Source organism: Oryctolagus cuniculus, chromosome 1 (assembly GCF_964237555.1).
Source record: "Oryctolagus cuniculus chromosome 1, mOryCun1.1, whole genome shotgun sequence".
NCBI lineage: Eukaryota > Metazoa > Chordata > Mammalia > Lagomorpha > Leporidae > Oryctolagus > Oryctolagus cuniculus.
In genome coordinates, this window is record NC_091432.1 from 128481263 (window position 1) to 128499868 (window position 18606).

At 45.4% G+C, this 18606-nt stretch overlaps 1 protein-coding gene across 1 annotated transcript in view; it reads left to right on the forward strand.

Annotated features, from left to right (window-relative positions):
* The first annotated feature begins 890 nt into the window (after nt 1–890).
* Nucleotides 891–18606, forward strand: part of LOC103345049 (beta-galactosidase-1-like protein 2) — a 40337-nt gene continuing 22621 nt past the window's right edge. The window contains exons 1-6 of the mRNA XM_017337615.3: nt 891–1022; nt 2325–2417; nt 2552–2749; nt 10289–10357; nt 15548–15643; nt 17033–17141. Coding sequence (XP_017193104.1) covers nt 2326–2417; nt 2552–2749; nt 10289–10357; nt 15548–15643; nt 17033–17141 — 564 coding nt within the window. The 5' untranslated portion in view covers nt 891–1022; nt 2325. The remainder of the gene's footprint in view (nt 1023–2324; nt 2418–2551; nt 2750–10288; nt 10358–15547; nt 15644–17032; nt 17142–18606) is intronic.

Consider the following 18606-nt stretch of genomic DNA (forward strand, 5'->3'; position numbering starts at 1 on the left):
ATAAATAAAATAAATATTAAAAAAAGAAAAAGAGGCATGAAAGGGAGAGACGGTTCATCGCAAGTCTTCCTCAAAATTAAGTGGCAGAGGCAGAGGAATGAAAGATCTGAGCTCCACTTCTTTTGACACCCATATAGGCGTCCAAATGCAGCTGTGGGTTTTATACCGAGCTCCGTCTCCCACCAGGAGGGAGCCCACAGCCGAGCCTCCCACTCCAGCGACGCCAGCTTCTGGGGCCGGCCGGCCGGGGAAGTTAAGCCCGGTTGCAAATCAGAAGTCCTGAGGCACCAGCTCCACCTCCTCTCCCTGACTGTGCCCCTCAGAGTGCGGGAGGGGTGGGGGCTACTGCTGCAGACCTGTAGACCCCAAACTCTTAGAGCTGCTTGAGAAATGCCTGCGCGGGGCTGGGGAGGAGGCCGGCTGGTCCCTGCAGCTGCGGCTCACGCCGGCCAGGAGGGGATCGCGCTCTGGGAGACAACGGTTCACCTGGGATTAAGTGACTGGCGTCAGGGCAGGCCCACTCTGCCCCGGGGATGCGCATCCAGCGCTGTAGTCCGGGGCTGCAGAAGACTCAGCCCCCAGAGGACGGAGCGGGGACCGCCAGCTGAGCCCAACCTGGAGCACACGGAGGGCTCTCGGTTGCCTTGGGCTGGCGCTAGGGAACTTCGAGAATCCCCAAAGCCAAAGCCCTCGGGGTTGGTCACGGTAGTGGAGCCTGCCCGCGGAAGCTGGCCATGCAGGCGCTCAACCATCAGCAGAAAGGCGTCGGGCGGGGCCTCGGAGGCTGCCCCAGGGGGTGTGTGCGCGCCGGGGGACTAGGTTGGAGGGGGACCGAGGGTGGGGGAAATGGTCTGCTGGGGATGTTAGCAGGAATGCGGGGCTGTAGGGAGGGTAAAGACTGGCCTAACGAGTCGCGGGTCAGAGGGGCGGGTCTGCCCCGGGGTGCCCTCTTCATCCTGAGCCTGGAGGCTGCCACAAGGAGCCAGAGCTGCGGAGCCTGCCGCGGAGTCCTGGAGCGCAGGGTAAGGTGTGCACTGGCCCCAGCGCTCCCCCCGAGCCCGGGCTCCTCCACAATGGTCCCAGGGCCTCTAGGCATCGCCCACAATGTGGGCTTTCCTGCCCTGAGCATCCTGGACCGCTCCTGTGAGTAGAGATGCCTCACATTCTGGACATTTTTTTTGGGGCGGCGTCCTGCCTCAGTTTCCCTGGCGGGTCTGTGTCGTTCCTCTTTCTCCTGGTCCTTGATGGAGCGTCCTAACTGGGAAGGAGGGCCCGCTGCAGCTCCACTTCTCTCAGTCCTTGTTTTGTCTAATCCGCCTGCCCTCGTTCTGTTTTTCCTGATTCCCCAATTTTGTGCCTATCCAGCTCTGCCCAAGGTGATGCGGGAGGCAACAGCAATGTTTTAGCGATCCTGTAACTCACGGTGGTCAGGCTCTGCTCTGGTGCTGGGGGTACAGCCAGCCCCTTGCATGAGCCTCTGAAATCCAAGGTGCTTAACATTGGCCTCGGTTGCAATACTGCTCCTGTTTGCTCTGTCCACCCTGGACTCCTACTAGACTTTTATTTTAATTAATTAATTAGTTTGCAAGGCAGTTACAGAGAGATAGAGAGCTTCCAGTGGTTGGCTCACTCCCCAGATGGCCACAATGGCTGAGGCTGGGCCAGACTGAAGCTAGGAGCCAAGATCTCATGTGCTTGGGCCATATTCCCATACCTTCCTAGTCACATTAGTGGGGAGCTGTGGAGTAACGGTGTTGCAAACCATAGCGTAACCTGCTGTGCTACAGTGCAGCTCCCAGAATTTGGGATACACCATGGGAAGGGTCCTTGCTCCAGGGTGAGCAGCATAGAGAACACCATGGGCTTGCAAACCCCGAGATGTGTTTGGGGAATTTTTGGAGTGGAGCCCTATAATCAGCAGAGAAGTGGCAAACGAGTGCCCGACCATGGAGGAATTTCTTCTGCATCCTAGGCTGGCCAACACGTGATGACAAGTTCATTCCTGAGCAACTGAATGCTTCGGCGAACTTTCTGGAGATTATTCTCTGCTGTGCAATAAAACCAACCTTTGACTGAGGCTTGACCTCTGAAATGTTTCTGGTGCCTGAAAGCCCAGCGATTTAGCAGGAGACTCCGCCATGCAACAGTTCGCTCTCCAGTCAGTAGATGCCCGTCTGCCATGATTCCCAGCGCTGCAAACAGTCCCTCCTAAATGGGGCTGCTCTCCCCCAGCCCGCCAGGCCAAGACCCCTCTTAGCGCCTCACTACCTTTTCCCCTCTTTCCTGAGCGTCTCTCTGACCTGTGTTCCATCCTTTTTGTTTAGCATGTGGGCCTTCCTGGGGAGACTAGAGAGCATCCTGTACCTGTCTTCAGCTTTATCAGTGATGGTGCAGTTCAACCCTGGCCTCCCACTCAGGTATGTTCCAGAAAGAAGGGCCAGGGAGGTTTCTCGTTCCCCCTGGAGGTATGCCTAAGGCCTTTCTGATCTGCTCTGGTTGTGACTTCGTGGGTGGCATCTCCAGGACTTCATGTGCACCTTTATCTTTGCAGAATTAATCAGACTCACCTGCTACCCTCCTCCCTGAAGAATCGCAGAGTGGGTCTGAAAGTTGAAGGCTCAAACTTCACACTTGAAGGCTTCCCATTCCTGATCTTAGCAGGTACTATGCATTATTTCCGGGTGCCCAGGAAATACTGGAGAGACCGCTTGAAGAAATTAAAGGCCTGCGGCTTCAATACCCTCACCACGTGAGTGCCGTCCATTAGTGTGGGCTCATCCTGCAAGGCCCACACTGTCGGGATGGTGGGGCATGGCGTTCTTTGACAAGAAGCATCAGAGACAATTTCAGTGAACATGTCCAATTATTAGCAGTTAGGCACAAGCTTTTATAAGGCAGGCAAAGGGGAGTAGCTAGCTCATGGCAACACTAACTCTATAGGATAAAGCTGATACTGGCACTGCTATGCTTCTCCAATCAGACTTCCAGGTGGTCTTATGGGTCTGGGCCACACCTGGGAGCTGTTAATCTAGCTGACAATTACAAGGCCCCTCAACAGGAAGTGGGGATGGGGGAAATGTGCCTGGGGTCCCTGCCGTCTGCCAGCAGTCAGGTCATATGTGGGGCTCAGTGTGCTGAGTCCTCAACCAGGGTTTTTCCTGGGGGGCATGGTGTGCTATGCCCTCTTGACCTCCTGCACAGGCTAGGCAGGCAGTCTTCCAGCCAGGCACAGGATCACCCCCACACTAGTATTTGTTTCATTCTGTATTCTGAATTCCTAGCTGTGAGGTTGTATTTGTCAATATAAAGGTTGACTTTTCGGCACTTTTTTAAAAAAAGATTTATTTATTTGAAAGGCAGAGTTATAGAGAGGGAAAGAGATGAATCTTCCATCTACTAGCTTACTACCCAGATGGCTGCAGCAGCCAAGGCTGGGCCAGGCTGAAGCCATGAGCCTGGAACTCCATCTGGATCTCTTACATGGGTGGCAGGGGCCCATGCACTCAACTCACCTTCCACAGCTTTCCCAGGTGCACCAGCAGGGAGCTGGATAGGAAGTGAAGCAGCTGGGACTCAAACTGGTGCCTCTCTGGGATGCTGGCATTGCAGGCAGCAGCTTAACCCACAGAAACACAATGCTGGCCCCATATCACTCATATGTTCTTGCAGGTTATCTACCTTTTCCTTTAGAGGACTTAACATATTAAACATTATTATTTTAAATTCCTGACCTGATAATGCCAGCATCTATTTTTTGTTGTTGTTGTTGAAAGCTGGACATGATATATTGGGAAAATAGAACTGAGATAGATAATCTGATGTGAGGCTTCGTGTTTATCTGCTTAGGTCACAAAGGTGGGCCCTAAAATGCCTGCAAAATCTTTGTCTGGCTTGCCAATGCAACTGCTGGGGGTACTAGAAATTGGTAAAGTCCATAGCAGTTTTTTTTTTTTTTGTAGATTTACTTTATTATTTGAAGAATGAGTTACAGATAAAGATATACACACACACACTCACACACACACTCACACACACGCATACACACAGACCCTCCATCTGTTGGCTCATTTCCCAAATGGTTACAACCACTGGGGCTGGGCCAAGTTGAAACCAGAGGTAGGCGTTCCATCCTGATCTCCCATTGGGTGGCAGAGGCCCAAGCACTTTGGCCATCTTCCATTGCCTTCCTAGGTGCATTAGCAGGGAGATGGATCAGAAGTGGAGCAGCCGGGATTTGAACCAGTGCTCATATAGGATACTGGCATTGCAAGGGACAGCTTAACCCACTGTGCTACAACACCAGCCACAACAGGCTAATTTTTAAACTGATCATTTTGTTTGGCCTGCAAATGGGATTATAAATATGCAAATGGCTCTTGGCAGAAAAACGGATCCCTACCTTGGTGGAGTTTGGCTTTGCTTACCTTTTGCTGTAGTTCTGGTTTCAGAGGTAAAATTTTTTTTTCTAATGTCATTATTTTGTCTCCTTTATTATCCGGATTTTCCTAGACATTTCTTATTAATTAGAATCTGAATAGTTTCTTTAATCATTCCTTGTTATACAGGAGCCCAATTGGTGCAGGGGCAAGGTGTGGGGAAGGATAAGCATTCTATGCTGCTATGATTAGGTCTTGGTGTTTTTGTGAGCCCATGTTTGGTACTTCTCTTGAGCTGTGTTGAGTCCTGTGGTGTGCTGGATTTGGACTTTGCCCTTTCCACATGTGGAAGCTTAGAGTGGCCTGTGTGGGGAGCAACTCGGACTAGACTGTTACTGGAATTAAGACTTATTCTATGCATCTGCTCTCCCACAATATGGCGCTGGGAGAGGAGGAAACAACTTTTACACAGCTGCCTCCAGTTCGACCAGTAACCTGCAGGAGCTGATCCTGCTCCTGATTGGAGGAGAGCAGCGTACTCAGCGTGTGGGTAGCAGAGTTGGGATTGGTGGAAGAGGACTATAAAGGAGGAGCGAGACAACATGCACCAGGAACATCTAAAGGGAACACCTGAGGAACACCTGAGCAGCCCCCGAGAGAGCCGGCCGGCGGTGTGCCGCTCCCCCGTGGAAGTGGGGAAAGTGGCAGGGGGAACCGCCCTTCCACGGAGGTGGAAGGGACAGTAGCCAACCCGGGAAGAACCAGCAGCAAACCCGGGGAGGGCCGAGCAGACAAAAGAACAATGCAGGGTCTAGTGTCGTTCCTCCGCGAAGAGGGGGAGCGACAGCCTGAATTGTGTTGTTGTTTTTTTTTCCCCCCTCCAGTCTAGAACAAGCAGGAGTTGAATATTTTCTTTTTTCCAAGCTGGTTTGGCTCTGGCAAAGTAATTTCCCTTGAGTATAGATATTTGTTAAAAACCAAATATCCTGTGTCTACTTTCTCCTTTCTCTTTTGGAAGCAGAAGGGGATTTTTCTCAGATCTTTCCTAGGAGTTCCTGGAGGTAAAAATCATGAAAATAGGGGGACACTCCTCAGCCTTCTCCCTCCTTCTGAGCTTGTAAACTCTCACACTAGTCTACATGAATCCAGGATTTCATCAATTACAGTTTAAATATTCTTACCAGTACTAGTTCCAGTAATGGATCTCTGCTTTTTAAAAAAGATTTATTTATTTATTGAAAAGTCAGAGTTACAGAGGGCTGGGGGAGAGAGAGGTCTTTCATCTGCTGGTTCATTCCCCAAACAGCTGCAACTACTGGAGCTGAGCCAATCCGAAGCCAGGAGCCAGGAACTTCTTCCAGGTCTCCCACATTGGTGCAGGGACCTAAGGACTTGGGCCATCTTCTACTGCTTTGCCAGGCCATAGCAGAGAGCCGGATCACAAGTGGAACAGCCGGGACCTGAACTAGCACCCATTTGGGATGTCAGCACTGCAGATGGTGGCTTTCACCCACTATGCCACAGTGCCAGCCCAAAACATAGGTTATAAAATTTAATGATAATATATGCTGTGATCCTTTGGTTTTTATTTTTTTTTATTATCCATTTATCCACAACATCATGTCAGAATTGATTACAGCCACTCTGAATGAGCACAGGCTATGCACTGCTCTGTTGATATCAGGCACTGTCACACAGTAGACCTCCTTACATTCACTGCCTGAAGAATGTTTCTTTTTTTTTTTTTTTAAAGATTGATTTTATTTATTTGAGAAGTAGAGTTACAGACAGTGAGAGGGAGAGACAGAGAGAAAGGTCTTCCTTACGTTGGTTCACTCCCCAAATGGCTGCCATGGCCAGCGCTGCGCCGATCTGAAGCCAGGAGCCATGTGCTTCCTCCTGGTCTCCCATGGGGTGCAGGGCCTAAGCACTTGGGCCATTCCTCCACCGCCTTCCCGGGCCACAGCAGAGAGCTGGACTGGAAGAGGGGCAACCTGGACAGAATCCGGCACCCCAACCGAGACTAGAACCCCAGGGTGCCGGTGCCAGAGGCGGAGGATTAGCCTAGTTAGCCACGATGCCAGCCACAATTTTCTTGATTGGACTATACTGGGGCAGTAGATTCTGTATAAAAGATTTTATCACGTATACAAACATCACCTGTTTTCTTGAAAAAATATTAAAGATTATAAACTTGCCAAACTTTCTTTTTTTGGGGGGGGGTTTCTATAAAATGCCTTCAATTTTAATTTAACTCTCATATAGTAATAATGTCCTTTTCTCAGGACTATATTATTTGCATTTTGGGCAACAAGAAACCATTTATTTATTTTAAGATTTATTTTTATTTATTGGAAAGTCACAGTTACACAGAGAGAGGAGAGGTAGAGAGAGAGAGAGAGAGAGAGAGGTCCTCCATCCAATGGTTCACTCCCCAGTTGGCCGCAATGGCCAGAGCTGCACCGATCTGAAACTAGGAGCCAGGAGCTTCCTCTGGGTCTCCCACGCGGGTGCAGAGGCCCAAGGACATGGGCCATCCTCCACTGCTATCCCAGGCCACAGCAGAGAGCTGGATAGGAAGTGGAGCAGCCAGGGCATTAACTCACTACGCCACGGCACCGGCCCCACAAGAAATCATTTAAACTGCCTAAAACACTAATCTTTTTTATATCTCAAAAGTACATTTGTGCAATTTTGCTTTGATGAAAACCTCATAATTTAAAACCTTTAAATTATGTAGGCTAGCATTTTCAATACTACCAAATATATCAACAGATAGAAAGTTAAATCAATGTTAAGAAATGAAGATTCACAGTTTACTTTCCCAAGCTTGTGATTAGCACTTCACATTTATGCTTTAACTTTGATTTGACTGCTTCACAGATGAATTCATATCTAAACATAATTCCACTATAGCATAACACTGATCAGGCAGTTTTCCCAAGCCTAAGAATATCATGCTCATCTAGTTGTAAAGTTTTAAGGCTTGAAATTTAAACTCATGAAAACATCATGGAACCTATAGCTCAGGGTTGTGGAGAAAGGGTTCAGAATTTTTGTTGTTGTTGCTGTAATAATCCTCCTTAAATAAACAACAACAACAAAAAACCCATTTATCAGACACCTGTGAAATAATGCTATTAAAAGTGAACTGTTCAGGTTAAGTTTCATAATCCTAGATATGTTAAATGTTAATTTAATTTTGAATGGAAGAAGATAAATCATTACTACTAGTTAAGAAATTTAAATGACAAGAATGTATATGAAGGGGCTGGCGCTGTGGCCTGCAGTGTCAGCATTCCATATGGGTGCTGGTTTTAGTCCCAGCTGCTCCATTTCTGATTCAGCTCCCTGCTAATGTGCCTGGGAAAGCAGCAAAGGATGGTCTAAGTCCTTGGGCCCTTGCACCCATGTGGGAGACCCGGACGAAGCTCCTGACTTTGGATCTGATCGGCTCAGCTCTGGCTGTTGCTGCCATTTGGGGAGTGAATCAGCAGATGGAAGACCTGTCTCTCTTTGTCTCTGCTTCTCCCTGTAACTCCTTCAAATAAATAAAACAAAACTTAAAACAATGCTTTAAAAAAAGAATGTTTACGCAATGATCCCAAGTTTACTTTTTTATGCATGTAACTACTTTCCCAGAATTCCAGATATTATAGTACTACAGTGTTGAAACACCCTTGCACTTTCCAAACACCCAATGTCAAGATTGATCTGCTGTATCTTGCTTTTTCTTTAAATACACTATCCAAGTTCATATTGATTTTGCTTATAAACTAACGTTCTCAAATTAGTTCACATATGATCCAAAAGTTTGGTTCTATTGTGCTACTCAGCTAAATGAGCCAGAGCTTGGATCTACATAGGGCAAGATGATGTAAAATAAGAAATTACCATTTTACTGCTACTTTTAAAACTTGGGATGTTGAGGAAGGTACTTTTTTTTCATGCTGATTAATGAAATGGCTAACATACATACCAGAGTAATTGGATAATTACTTACCCTTAGGATACTGTATACAGTAAAAGTCTTCAAATATTAGCTGATCAGATCAGTGAAGTCACTTCCCCTTTGCTAGTGCAACTCCATTTTGTTTACTTTGAATAGAATTGATACTTTAATTCTTCAATTATAAAATAAAATTATAGCACTGGATAATTTCCTCTATATGGAGAATAACAATGATCCAAATTTACAAATTAAGGAACCATTTCAGGAATTGTTGGAAGGTGAGTTATTCTATAGTAACTGGCTTCAACTGCTGTGCAGTACACCCATACACAATCCATTTCAACTCCTGAGCTTTTGAACACTTGAGTACTGAGTTCAGCACTTCAATATAGGCTCTTGCCAGAGAGTCAAATCTCTGCCATTTATCTTGGAATGTTTCTGAAGACATTCTATTCCTGCTGTTAACTCTATACACTTCTGTGCTTGGATCTCTAATGTTGAGTTGTCGCTCCCCCTCTTCGCGGAGGAACGACACTAGACCCTGCATTGTTCTTTTGTCTGCTCGGCCCTCCCCGGGTTTGCTGCTGGTTCTTCCCGGGTTGGCTGCCGTCCCTCCACCTCCGTGGAAGGGCGGTTCCCCCTGCCACTTTCCCCACTTCCGCGGGGGAGTGGCACACCGCCGGCCGGCTCTCTCGGGGGCTGCTCAGGTGTTCCTCAGGTGTTCCCTTTAGATGTTCCTGGTGCATGTTGTCTCTCTCCTCCTTTATAGTCCTGTTCCACCAATCCCAACTCTGCTACCCACACGCCGAGTACGCTGCTCTCCTCCAATCAGGAGCAGGATCAGCTCCTGCAGGTTACTGGTCGAACTGGAGGCAGCTGTGTAAAAGTTGTTTACTCCTCTCCCAGCGCCATATTGTGGGAGAGCAGATGCATAGAATAAGTCTTAATTCCAGTAACTTAGTCTAGTCTGAGTTGCTCCCCACATTGAGTATCTTTTCTGTAGAAGTGTATATTCAATTCCTTTGATCATTTTTCAGTTGAAAAGTTTGTTTTTTGTTGTTATTAAGGTAAAGGAATTATTTATATATTATGATATCAATTCCTTATCAGATATGCAATTTTCAAATATTTTCTCCAGTTCTGTGAGCTGCTTTTTCCCTCTGTTGGTAGTTTCCTTTGTTGCAAAGGTTTTAAGTTTTGATGAAATATATTTTGTCTACCTTTTTTGTTGCTGGTACTTTTGATGCCACATTGAAGGAAATATTGCCAAATCTAGTATCATGAAATTTATCCTAAGAGCTTTATAGCTTTAATGCTTACGTTTAAATATTTGATCCATTTTGAATTAATTTTTGTATAAAGTATTTTTTTTTTGACAGGCAAAGTGGACAGTGTGAGAGAGAGACAGAGAGAAAGGTCTTCCTTTTCCATTGGTTCACCCCCCAGTGGCCGCTGCAGCTGGTGCACTGTGGCTGGCGCACTGTGGCCGGCGCACCACGCCGATCTGAAGCCAGGAGCCAGGTGCTTCTCCCGGTCTCCCATGCGGGTGCAGGGCCCAAGGGCTTGGGCCATTCTCCACTGCACTCCCAGGCCACAGCAGAAAGCTGGACTGGAAGAGGAGCAACCAGGACAGAATCCGGTACCCCGACCGGGACTACAACCCGAGTGCTGGCACCACAGGCGGAGGATTAGCCTAGTGAGCCGTGGCGCCGGCCTATATATAGTATTTTGTAAGAGTCCAACTTCATTCTTTTGGCCCTGGGTGTCCCAGCACCTTTTAATGAAAGATATTATATACTGTCTTAAGATTTTATTTATTTGAAAGGCAGAGAGAGCAAGAAAGAGAGAGAAGAGAGAGAGAGAGAAGAGAGAGAGAGAGAGAGAATGAGTGGTGCATAGGGCATCAGGTCAAGGAAGGGAGGGATGAGGTTCTTATATTTTTCTTTTTGTCCTGTTGCAGGCATGTTCCCTGGAACCTCCATGAACCGATCAAAGGACAATATCTTTTCACTGGAAACCTGGATTTTGAGTAAGTGTAAAATTCCCTAATTCTGTGGCTCAGACAGGGGTTTGATATGATCCCATATGTCACTGTTGCTTTGCTCATTTTTTTAAAAAAAAAGTCTTTGTTCTTCATTTTGGATAACTTCTTTTGTTATGTCTTAAAGTTTACTGACCTTTTATTATGACTATAGCTCCAACTGATGTATCTTTCATTTCACATATTATATTTTTAAAGTCTCAAAATTCTGTTTGTGTTCTTTTAAAAATGTCTTTTATTTTCCTCCTCATTATGGGTAGTCCTGTTTTACTTACTGAAGGTGTGGTGTATATTTGTATGTCTCTTAATACTTCTGTTTGCTAGTCTCAACATATATGTCAATTCTAGACTTATTTTTATTGATCAATTTTCCACCCTGGCTTTCAATTACATTTTCCTGTTTCTTTGTGTTCCTAGTAATTTTTAATTAATGCTGGGAATTATAAATTTTTTTCCTTTCCCTCCCCTCCCCTCCTCCCCTCCCCTCCTGCCCTCCCCTTCTCTCTCCCTTTCTTTCTTTCTTTCTTTCTTTCTTTCTTTCTTTCTTTCTTTCTTTCTTTCTTTCTTTCTTTCTCCCTTTCTTTCTCTTTCTCTCTCTCCCTTTCTTTCTCTCTCTCTTTCTTTCTTTCTCTCTCTTTCTTTCTTTCTCTCTCTTTCTTTCTTTCTCTCTCCCTTTCTTTCTTTCTCTCTCTCTTTCTTTCTTTCTCTCTCTTTTTCTTTCTCTCTCCCTTTCTTTCTTTCTTTCTCCCTCCCTTTCTTTCTTTCTCTCTCCCTTTCTTTCTTTCTTTCTTTCTTTCTTTATTTATTTCTCTCTCTCTTTCTTTCTTTCTTTCTCTCTTTCTCTTTCTTTCTTTCTCTCTCTCTTTCTTTCTCTCTCCCTTTCTTTCTTTCTCTCTCCCTTTCTTTCTTTCTTTCTCTCTTTCTCTCTCCCTTTTTTTCTTTCTTTCTCTCTCTCTTTCTCTCTCCCTTTCTTTCTTTCTTTCTTTCTCTCTTTCTCTTTCTTTCTTTCTTTCTTTCTTTCTTTCTTTCTTTCTTTCTTTCTTTCTTTCTTTCTTTCTTTCTTTCTTTCTTTCTTTCTTTCTTTCTTTCTTTCTTTCTTTCTTTCTTTCTTTCTTTCTCTTTCTTTCCTAGAGGCAGAGAGAGAAAGAGATCTTCCCCATTTTCTGGTTTACTCTCTAAGTGCCCATAATGGCCAGACAGGAGTAAGGAACTCAGTCCAGGTCTCCTATGTGGGGTCAAAGACCCAATTACTTGAGTCATCACCTGTTTCCCCCAGGATCTGCATTGGCAGGAGGTTGGAATTGAGCTCTGGAACTGGGCATTGAATACACGTGTTGCAATATGGGTGTGGACATCTAAACTGCTAGACTAAATGAATGCAAAAGAGTGACAGTGAGAGACATATCTCCCATCTCCTCTCTCTGTAATTCTGCCTTTCAAGTAAATAAATAAATCCTTTTTTTAAAAAAGACACCAAAAAGAACTCCGAAGTTTAGAGCTGGATAAAACATTTTTATTTATATGAATAAAATGAAATCCAGTAACCAACAATATAAGGTTCATAAGATGGGGTGAATATGATAGGAAGCACCATCCTTTCTGCCCTGAGAACCATCAGAATGCCCTGTGATAATTTTGTTTCTGGAGTGGAAGAACTCTTGAACAAGACCTTCATGTTTGATTTATGTTAATATTCACAGTGTGATTGGGAAATGGTGCATCCAGAATTCTATAGTGTTAGACTTTGGTAGAGAACCTGCTTACTCAGTTGTAGTAGATCTCTGGGCAGTGGTTTACAGCATTTCTAAGACCTGACAGAAGTAGAATAACTGCTCATGCAGGAATCCAACTGTCTTCCAAAAGTTCATGAAAAACTCATATTATTAAAAAAACTATGCATTTCAAACCTTTTATAACAAAATAAACCTATATTTTTTTCTAAAGATTTTATTTATTTGACAGGCAGAGTTAGACAGTGAGAGAGAAACAGAGAGAAAGGTCTTCCTTCCGTAGGTTCACCTCCAAAATGGCCACTGCAGCCATTTTGTGCTGATCCAAAGCCAGGAGCCAGGTGCTTCCTTCTGGTCTCTCATGTAGGTGCAGGCCCAAGCACCTGGGCCATCCTCCACTGCCTTCCCGGGCCACAGCAGAGAGCTGGACTGGAAGAGGAGCAATTGGGACAGAACTGGTGCCCCCACCGGGACTAGAACCCAGAGTGCTGGCACTGCAGGTGGAGGATTAGCCTAGTGAGCCGCGGCCATAAGATTTTATTTATTGCAGAGAGAGAGGAGGAGAGAGAATGAGAAAGAGAGAGAGAAAGAGAGAGAAAAGAGAGAGAGAGAGAGAGAGAGAGATCTTCCATCTCCTAGTTCCTTACCCAAATGCCTGCAAGAGCTGGGATTGGATCAGGCCAAAATCAGGAGCCTTGAACTCCATCATGAGTGGCAGGGGCTCAGATACTTGAGCTATCACCTCTGCCTCCCAGGGTCCATATTAGCAGGAAGTTGGGTTGGAAGTGGAGTGGAGTGGACACACTGATATGGGATGCAGGCACCTTTGCTGCATCAATTGCTTGCTCCTAAAACTATCTTTTCATTCCATTTTCCATGAACTTTTAGAAATGCTGTCATGTGTACCTACCACCTACTGTAGTTCAGATACTGTCTTTGATGCTGGAAATAGCCAGATAAAACAGTCTGTGCTTTCAGGAATAAGGATTCTGTGCAGTGAAGGAGGCAAATACAACATACTAGGGGAACAGACCATGCAAGACAACAGTGAAGCTGTAGCTAAAGTAAATTTCAAGGCTGATCCTGAGTTAACTAGGAGGAGCTGAATGATAATCCAGGTGGAATATCCAGACAGAGATGTGAGAAAAATTTATAAGCTAGCTAAGGTGATGTTGGCAGCTCTGACAAAGTAAGCCTCAATCTCTTTCAACAACAAAAGCTTATTTTTATTCAAGTAGAACAGAGATAGGGAATATTTTTCTGCCAAGGGTCATTTGGATGTTTATAATATCATTAATGGGTCATACAAAATTATCAACTTAAAAGTAAGTGTGCAACAGATTATTGAATTTTGAGTCCTGCATGCAGTTGCCTTGGCCGGGCCAGACTAAATGATTTCATGGGTCTTATATGCTTGATGGGCTGGACATTCCACAATCCTTGAAGGAGAATCTGAAATAGGTACTCCTGCTGAGGATGTCTGTTTCTCAAGAAATAACTGGAGAGATTCAGGACTATTCTTTCTAGTACTTCATCATCGTCAACACATAAATTCCAAACCATCGTGCACGTGTACATCAAGCCAGTATGTGGAAGAAAGGGCACGGGGATCTCCTTTGGGAGTTGGGACACGTTGCTTCTGTTCCCAGTCAGTCACGTCAGGGGAGGCTGAGAGATATAGTTGAGCTGCACACCCCAGGAAAAAGGGGAATGGGTTTGGTAATTAACTTGTGCTACACATGGTATTTTATGGGGACTGTAAGTAAAGTTGACTGGTTTTTCCTATTAGTTTTAAATTGAGGAATTGTCAAAAAATTAAGTTGGAGAGATAGCTAAAGTCCAGATCCTGGCTTTATCTACCATGCTGTAGAATTTGGAGTCTGTTCTGAGAACGTTGGGGAATCATTTGATGAGTTTTAATTTTCATTTAGAAAAATCAGTTCAGGTATATTTTTAAGAGATAATATAATAGAATAGTTAGGGTTTCATTTCTGGAGGTCCTCTGCTTGCATTCCCAATTTAGTTTTTTCTTTTAAAGATTTATTTATTTGGATGACAAAATGACCTGTAGAGAGGGAATAAGGAAGGGACTAAGGAAGAAGAGAAACAGAGAGAGGGAGAAAGAATCTTCCACTTATTGGTTCACTTCCCAGATGCCCCCAAAAAACTGAAACTGGACTAGGTTGAAGCTGGGAGCCTGAAACTCCATCTGGCTCCCCTAAATGGGTGGCAGGACTCAAAATGGTACCTGAACTATTACATGCTGGCTTCCCAGACTCATTAGCAGGATGCTGGATTGGAAGCAGAGGAGCTGAGGCTCCAGTGAACATCTTTGACCTGGGATGCGGGTGTTTCAAGCCTTGGCTTAACCCACTGTGACACAACACTGGCTGCACAATTAGTTCTCGAATTTACTAAAAATGTAATCTTTGTAAAAATTGTAAAACAAGACGCTCTAAAAGTTTTTATTTTCTTAATTATTAGATGGAAAAGATATCAGCATCATATCTCATTAAATTGTCAAATAAAGTAAACTTAGGGTAGATGTTTGGCCTCGTATGTGTGAGACCCACATCATACATCAGAGTGGCTGAGTTCAATTCGCGGCTCGGGCTCCTGATTCCAGCTTCCCACCAATGTGGATTGCAGGAAGCAACAAGCGATGGCTTTGCTGCTTGAGTCCCTGCTACCTACATGGGAGACTTGTACTGAGTCCCTGGCTCTCAGCTTTGACCTGGCCTAGCCATGGCTGTTGAGAGCACTTGGGGAGTGAACCACTGGATAGGAGCTCTTTTTCTGTCTCTCTGCCTTTTGAGTAAGTAAAAAAGAAAAAAAAAACCTAATAAGAAATTTATCTGTAGAGCCTTTTATTGATACGGAATAAGTATTAGTTCCTTTCACTGCTGATGATGTGACCAACAGTGGTTGTGGATGATTGTAACCAGGTAAGGATGGAGGAAGGAAACCAGTCAGGCAAGTGTTCCGGTAACTCAGGTGAGAAGTGCTGCAGTCTTCATCCAAGGTGGTCGCACAGGGGACTGCTGGGACATTATAAAGTTTTATAGAGAAGGAATAGACATGATTTGGTGCCTGCCTGACAGGAAGAGATGAGGGGGAAAGAACAGGGTAAGTTTCCACTATAGGTGGTGTCTTGTATCCCATCACAGAGGTGGGAAGTGCAAGGGAGTAGATTTGGATGGTAAGATTGGATTTGGTGCAGGATTTCTGGACTTCCACTCCAAAGCCCTCCTTTCTAGGGCTTTGGAAGGACCCATTTTTTCACTGAATGTTGGGCTCCTGTACCCCCAGGGTTATGTCTGTGAAAGGAGTTTTGTCGGCCTTAGTGGAAAGTCTACCTGTTCCAACCACAGAAAAGAATGAGAGACACTGCAGTGATTGTGGGTCCCAGCTTCTGATATGAGCTCATCCTTTTCACTTTGCTTCCTAGGGCTTTTATTTCCATGGCCTCACAGCTGGATCTCTGGGTCATTATTTGTCCAGGTCCCTACATCGGAAGTGACTTAGACCTTGGAGGTTTGCCCAGGTAAGTTGTCCTCAGAGTGTCCCCGGCCATGATTGCACATGGGCCACAACATGCTCAAATGGAAGTTAGAGCAAAGTGTTGTGCTTTGTTTTCTATGTACAATTTTTTTTTTTTTAATTTGAAAGGTGATGTTATACAGAGGGGAAGAGAGAGAGATATCTCTTTGGGTCAGGCCAAAGCCAGGAGCCTGGAACTCCACTAAGGCCTCCCAAGTGGGTGGCACAGGACTAGGCACATCAGCAGGGAACTGGATTGAAAGTGGAGCATCAAGGACTTGAACCTGTGTTCATGTGGGATGTGGGCACTGCAGGCAGTGGCTTAACCTGCTGAGCCAGAGTTGGCCCTCTATCCATTTTATTCTGTACTAAGGGTTAGCAAACTTGCTTTGTGAAAGACCAGATAGTAAACACAGTATACTATGTGGGCCAGACCCCATTTCTGTTGCAATTATCCTGCTTTGGTAGTCCAGAAGCACACATGGCATCATGCAAACACATGGGGATGGATGTGTGCCAATAAAACTTTACTTATATGTTGCTCCCCCTCTTTGTGGAGGAACGACACTAAACCCTGCCTAGGCTTCCTATCCGAGTCACGGCACCATTATGTTGCTCCCCTTCTTCGTGGAGGAACGACACAGGACCCTGCGCTGTTCTTTTGTCTGCTCGGCCCTCCCTGGGTTTGCTGCTGGTTCTTCCCGGGTTGGCTGCCGTCCTTCCACCTCCGTGGAGGGGCAGGCCCCCCTGCCACTTTCCCCACTTCCACGGGGGAGCAGCACACTGCCGGCCAGCTCTCTCGGGGGCTGCACAGGTGTTCCTCTTAGATGTTCCCCTTAGATGTTCCTGGTGCATGTTGTCTCTCTCCTCCTTTATAGTCCTCTTCCACCAATCCCAACTCTGCTACCCACACGCCGAGTACGCTGCTCTCCTCCAATCAGGAGCAGGATCAGCTCCTGCAGCTCAGTCAATCAAATTGGCGAGAGGCAGCTGTGTAGAAGTTTACTCCTCTCCCAGCGCCATATTGTGGGAGAGCAGATGCATAGAATAAGTCTTAATTCCAGTAACAGTCTAGTCCGAGTTGCTCCCAGTTGCTCCCCACACTTATAGAAGTAGACCACAGGTATGGTAGGGCCTAGGAACTGTAGTTTGATGAATCCTGTTGTAAATCAAGTAACTCTCTACTTATATTTTGAAGAAAGGTAACGTCTAAGGGGCAGAGCTACTTGTAACTGGCACAGACTATTTCTTAAAGCTGGAATTAGCCCTCAAAATGCATTATCCCATGTAGCTGTGCAAATTTGGGCTGTCTGAGCTTCCCGGGATGGTGTGCTGGAATATTTCTTATTGCTGTCTCTCATCTCAAGTCTAAGTCTTGTATTTTCAATCCTAGCTGGTTACTCAGGGATCCAAAAATGAAGCTGAGAACAACTTACCAGGGCTTCACTAAAGCAATGAATCGCTATTTTGATCAGCTGATTCCCAGGATAGAAAAACTCCAGGTAAAATATAGTCCCTCCTCCCATCTCTATGGCTGTAGAAAGTAATTACCTGAATGAATTTCTTAGATAGGGTTAGCATACTTTCTGTATACTCAGAGACAGGAATTCCAATTCCTTACTGACAAAACAGTGAGCTTTAACTGCTCAGTTTTTATGTGTTCCCTCTACTTGATGCTAACTGAACACAGTTCATGCACTGGAATCTGCCTTTTTCCTGGTGGGACACGTGGAGCCATACTATGTACATTTTTATTTTGTCTGGTTCATCATTTTTTATTCTCTTCATTACTATAAATGGAAAATTAATGATTGTCTCCAAAATGTCTTCATTTACCTCCTCAAGAAAGCTATATATCATTGTTCACAAGCAATAGCTCCTACAGAAGATGTTAGGTCAATGGTTATGCAGAAGTTGCAATTTGTTAGACTTAATATGCATGTCTACAGTACGAGCATGGTGTCACACATACTCATTGCTTGGGTAAAAACAGTGTGCCAGTACATAAGGAGTCTTCAAAAAGTTCATGAAAATTGCACATTAACTTTTAATTTCATTTTCTATGAACTTTTTGCAATAGCCTCATGAAAAGGACTATGTAGTCTTTCATTGGTTCACCTTATACTGTTTTTGACTGTAAGATGGTGTGAAAGTGATTGGCATTCAGTGTAAACCCCACCTTGAGTTTTGAGTCTGTCTTTTTCCTGGGCTGGCATGTGTGGTTCAGTCTTCTCTCAGGATGGCGGGCTGCGGCAGTGTGCACAGCTCCCAGTAGGTCCTGTCCTCACAACGGGAGGAGCGGATGCTCTGCAGTGCGTTGTGTTGCTAAGCTCAGAGGTGCCACAGGTTAGGGGTATTTTTTTTTTTTTTTGACAGGCACAGTGGACAGTGAGAGAGAGAGACAGAGAGAAAGGTCTTCCTTTGCTGTTGGTTCACCCTCCAATGGCTGCCACGGCTGGTGCACTGTGGCCAGCGCACCACACTGATCGGAAGGCAGGAGCCAGGTGCTTCTCCTGGTCTCCCATGGGGTGCAGGGCCCAAGCACTTGGGCCATCCTCCACTGCATTCCCGGGCCACAGCAGAGAGCTGGCCTGGAAGAGGAGCAACCTGGACAGAATCCGGCTCCCTGACCGGGACTAGAACCTGGTGTGGCGGCGCCGCAAGGTGGAGGATTAGCCTATTGAGCCACGGCGCCTGCCAAGTTTAGGGGTATTAAATGCCTTTTCCACTTACGAGATTTTCATAGGATGGGCTTATCAGCATGTAACTGCATCATAAGTCAAAGAGCATTTGTACTAGGTAGAAAATGAGCAGAGGCAGGCAACAAATATGTAACATTTATTAGAAACCAAGCTTTACACTGGAATTTGACATTTTATTTATTTATTTGAGATGTAGGGTTCCAGACAGAGAGAGGGAGAGACCGAGAGAAAGGTCTTCCATCCACTGGTTCACTCCCTAGATGGC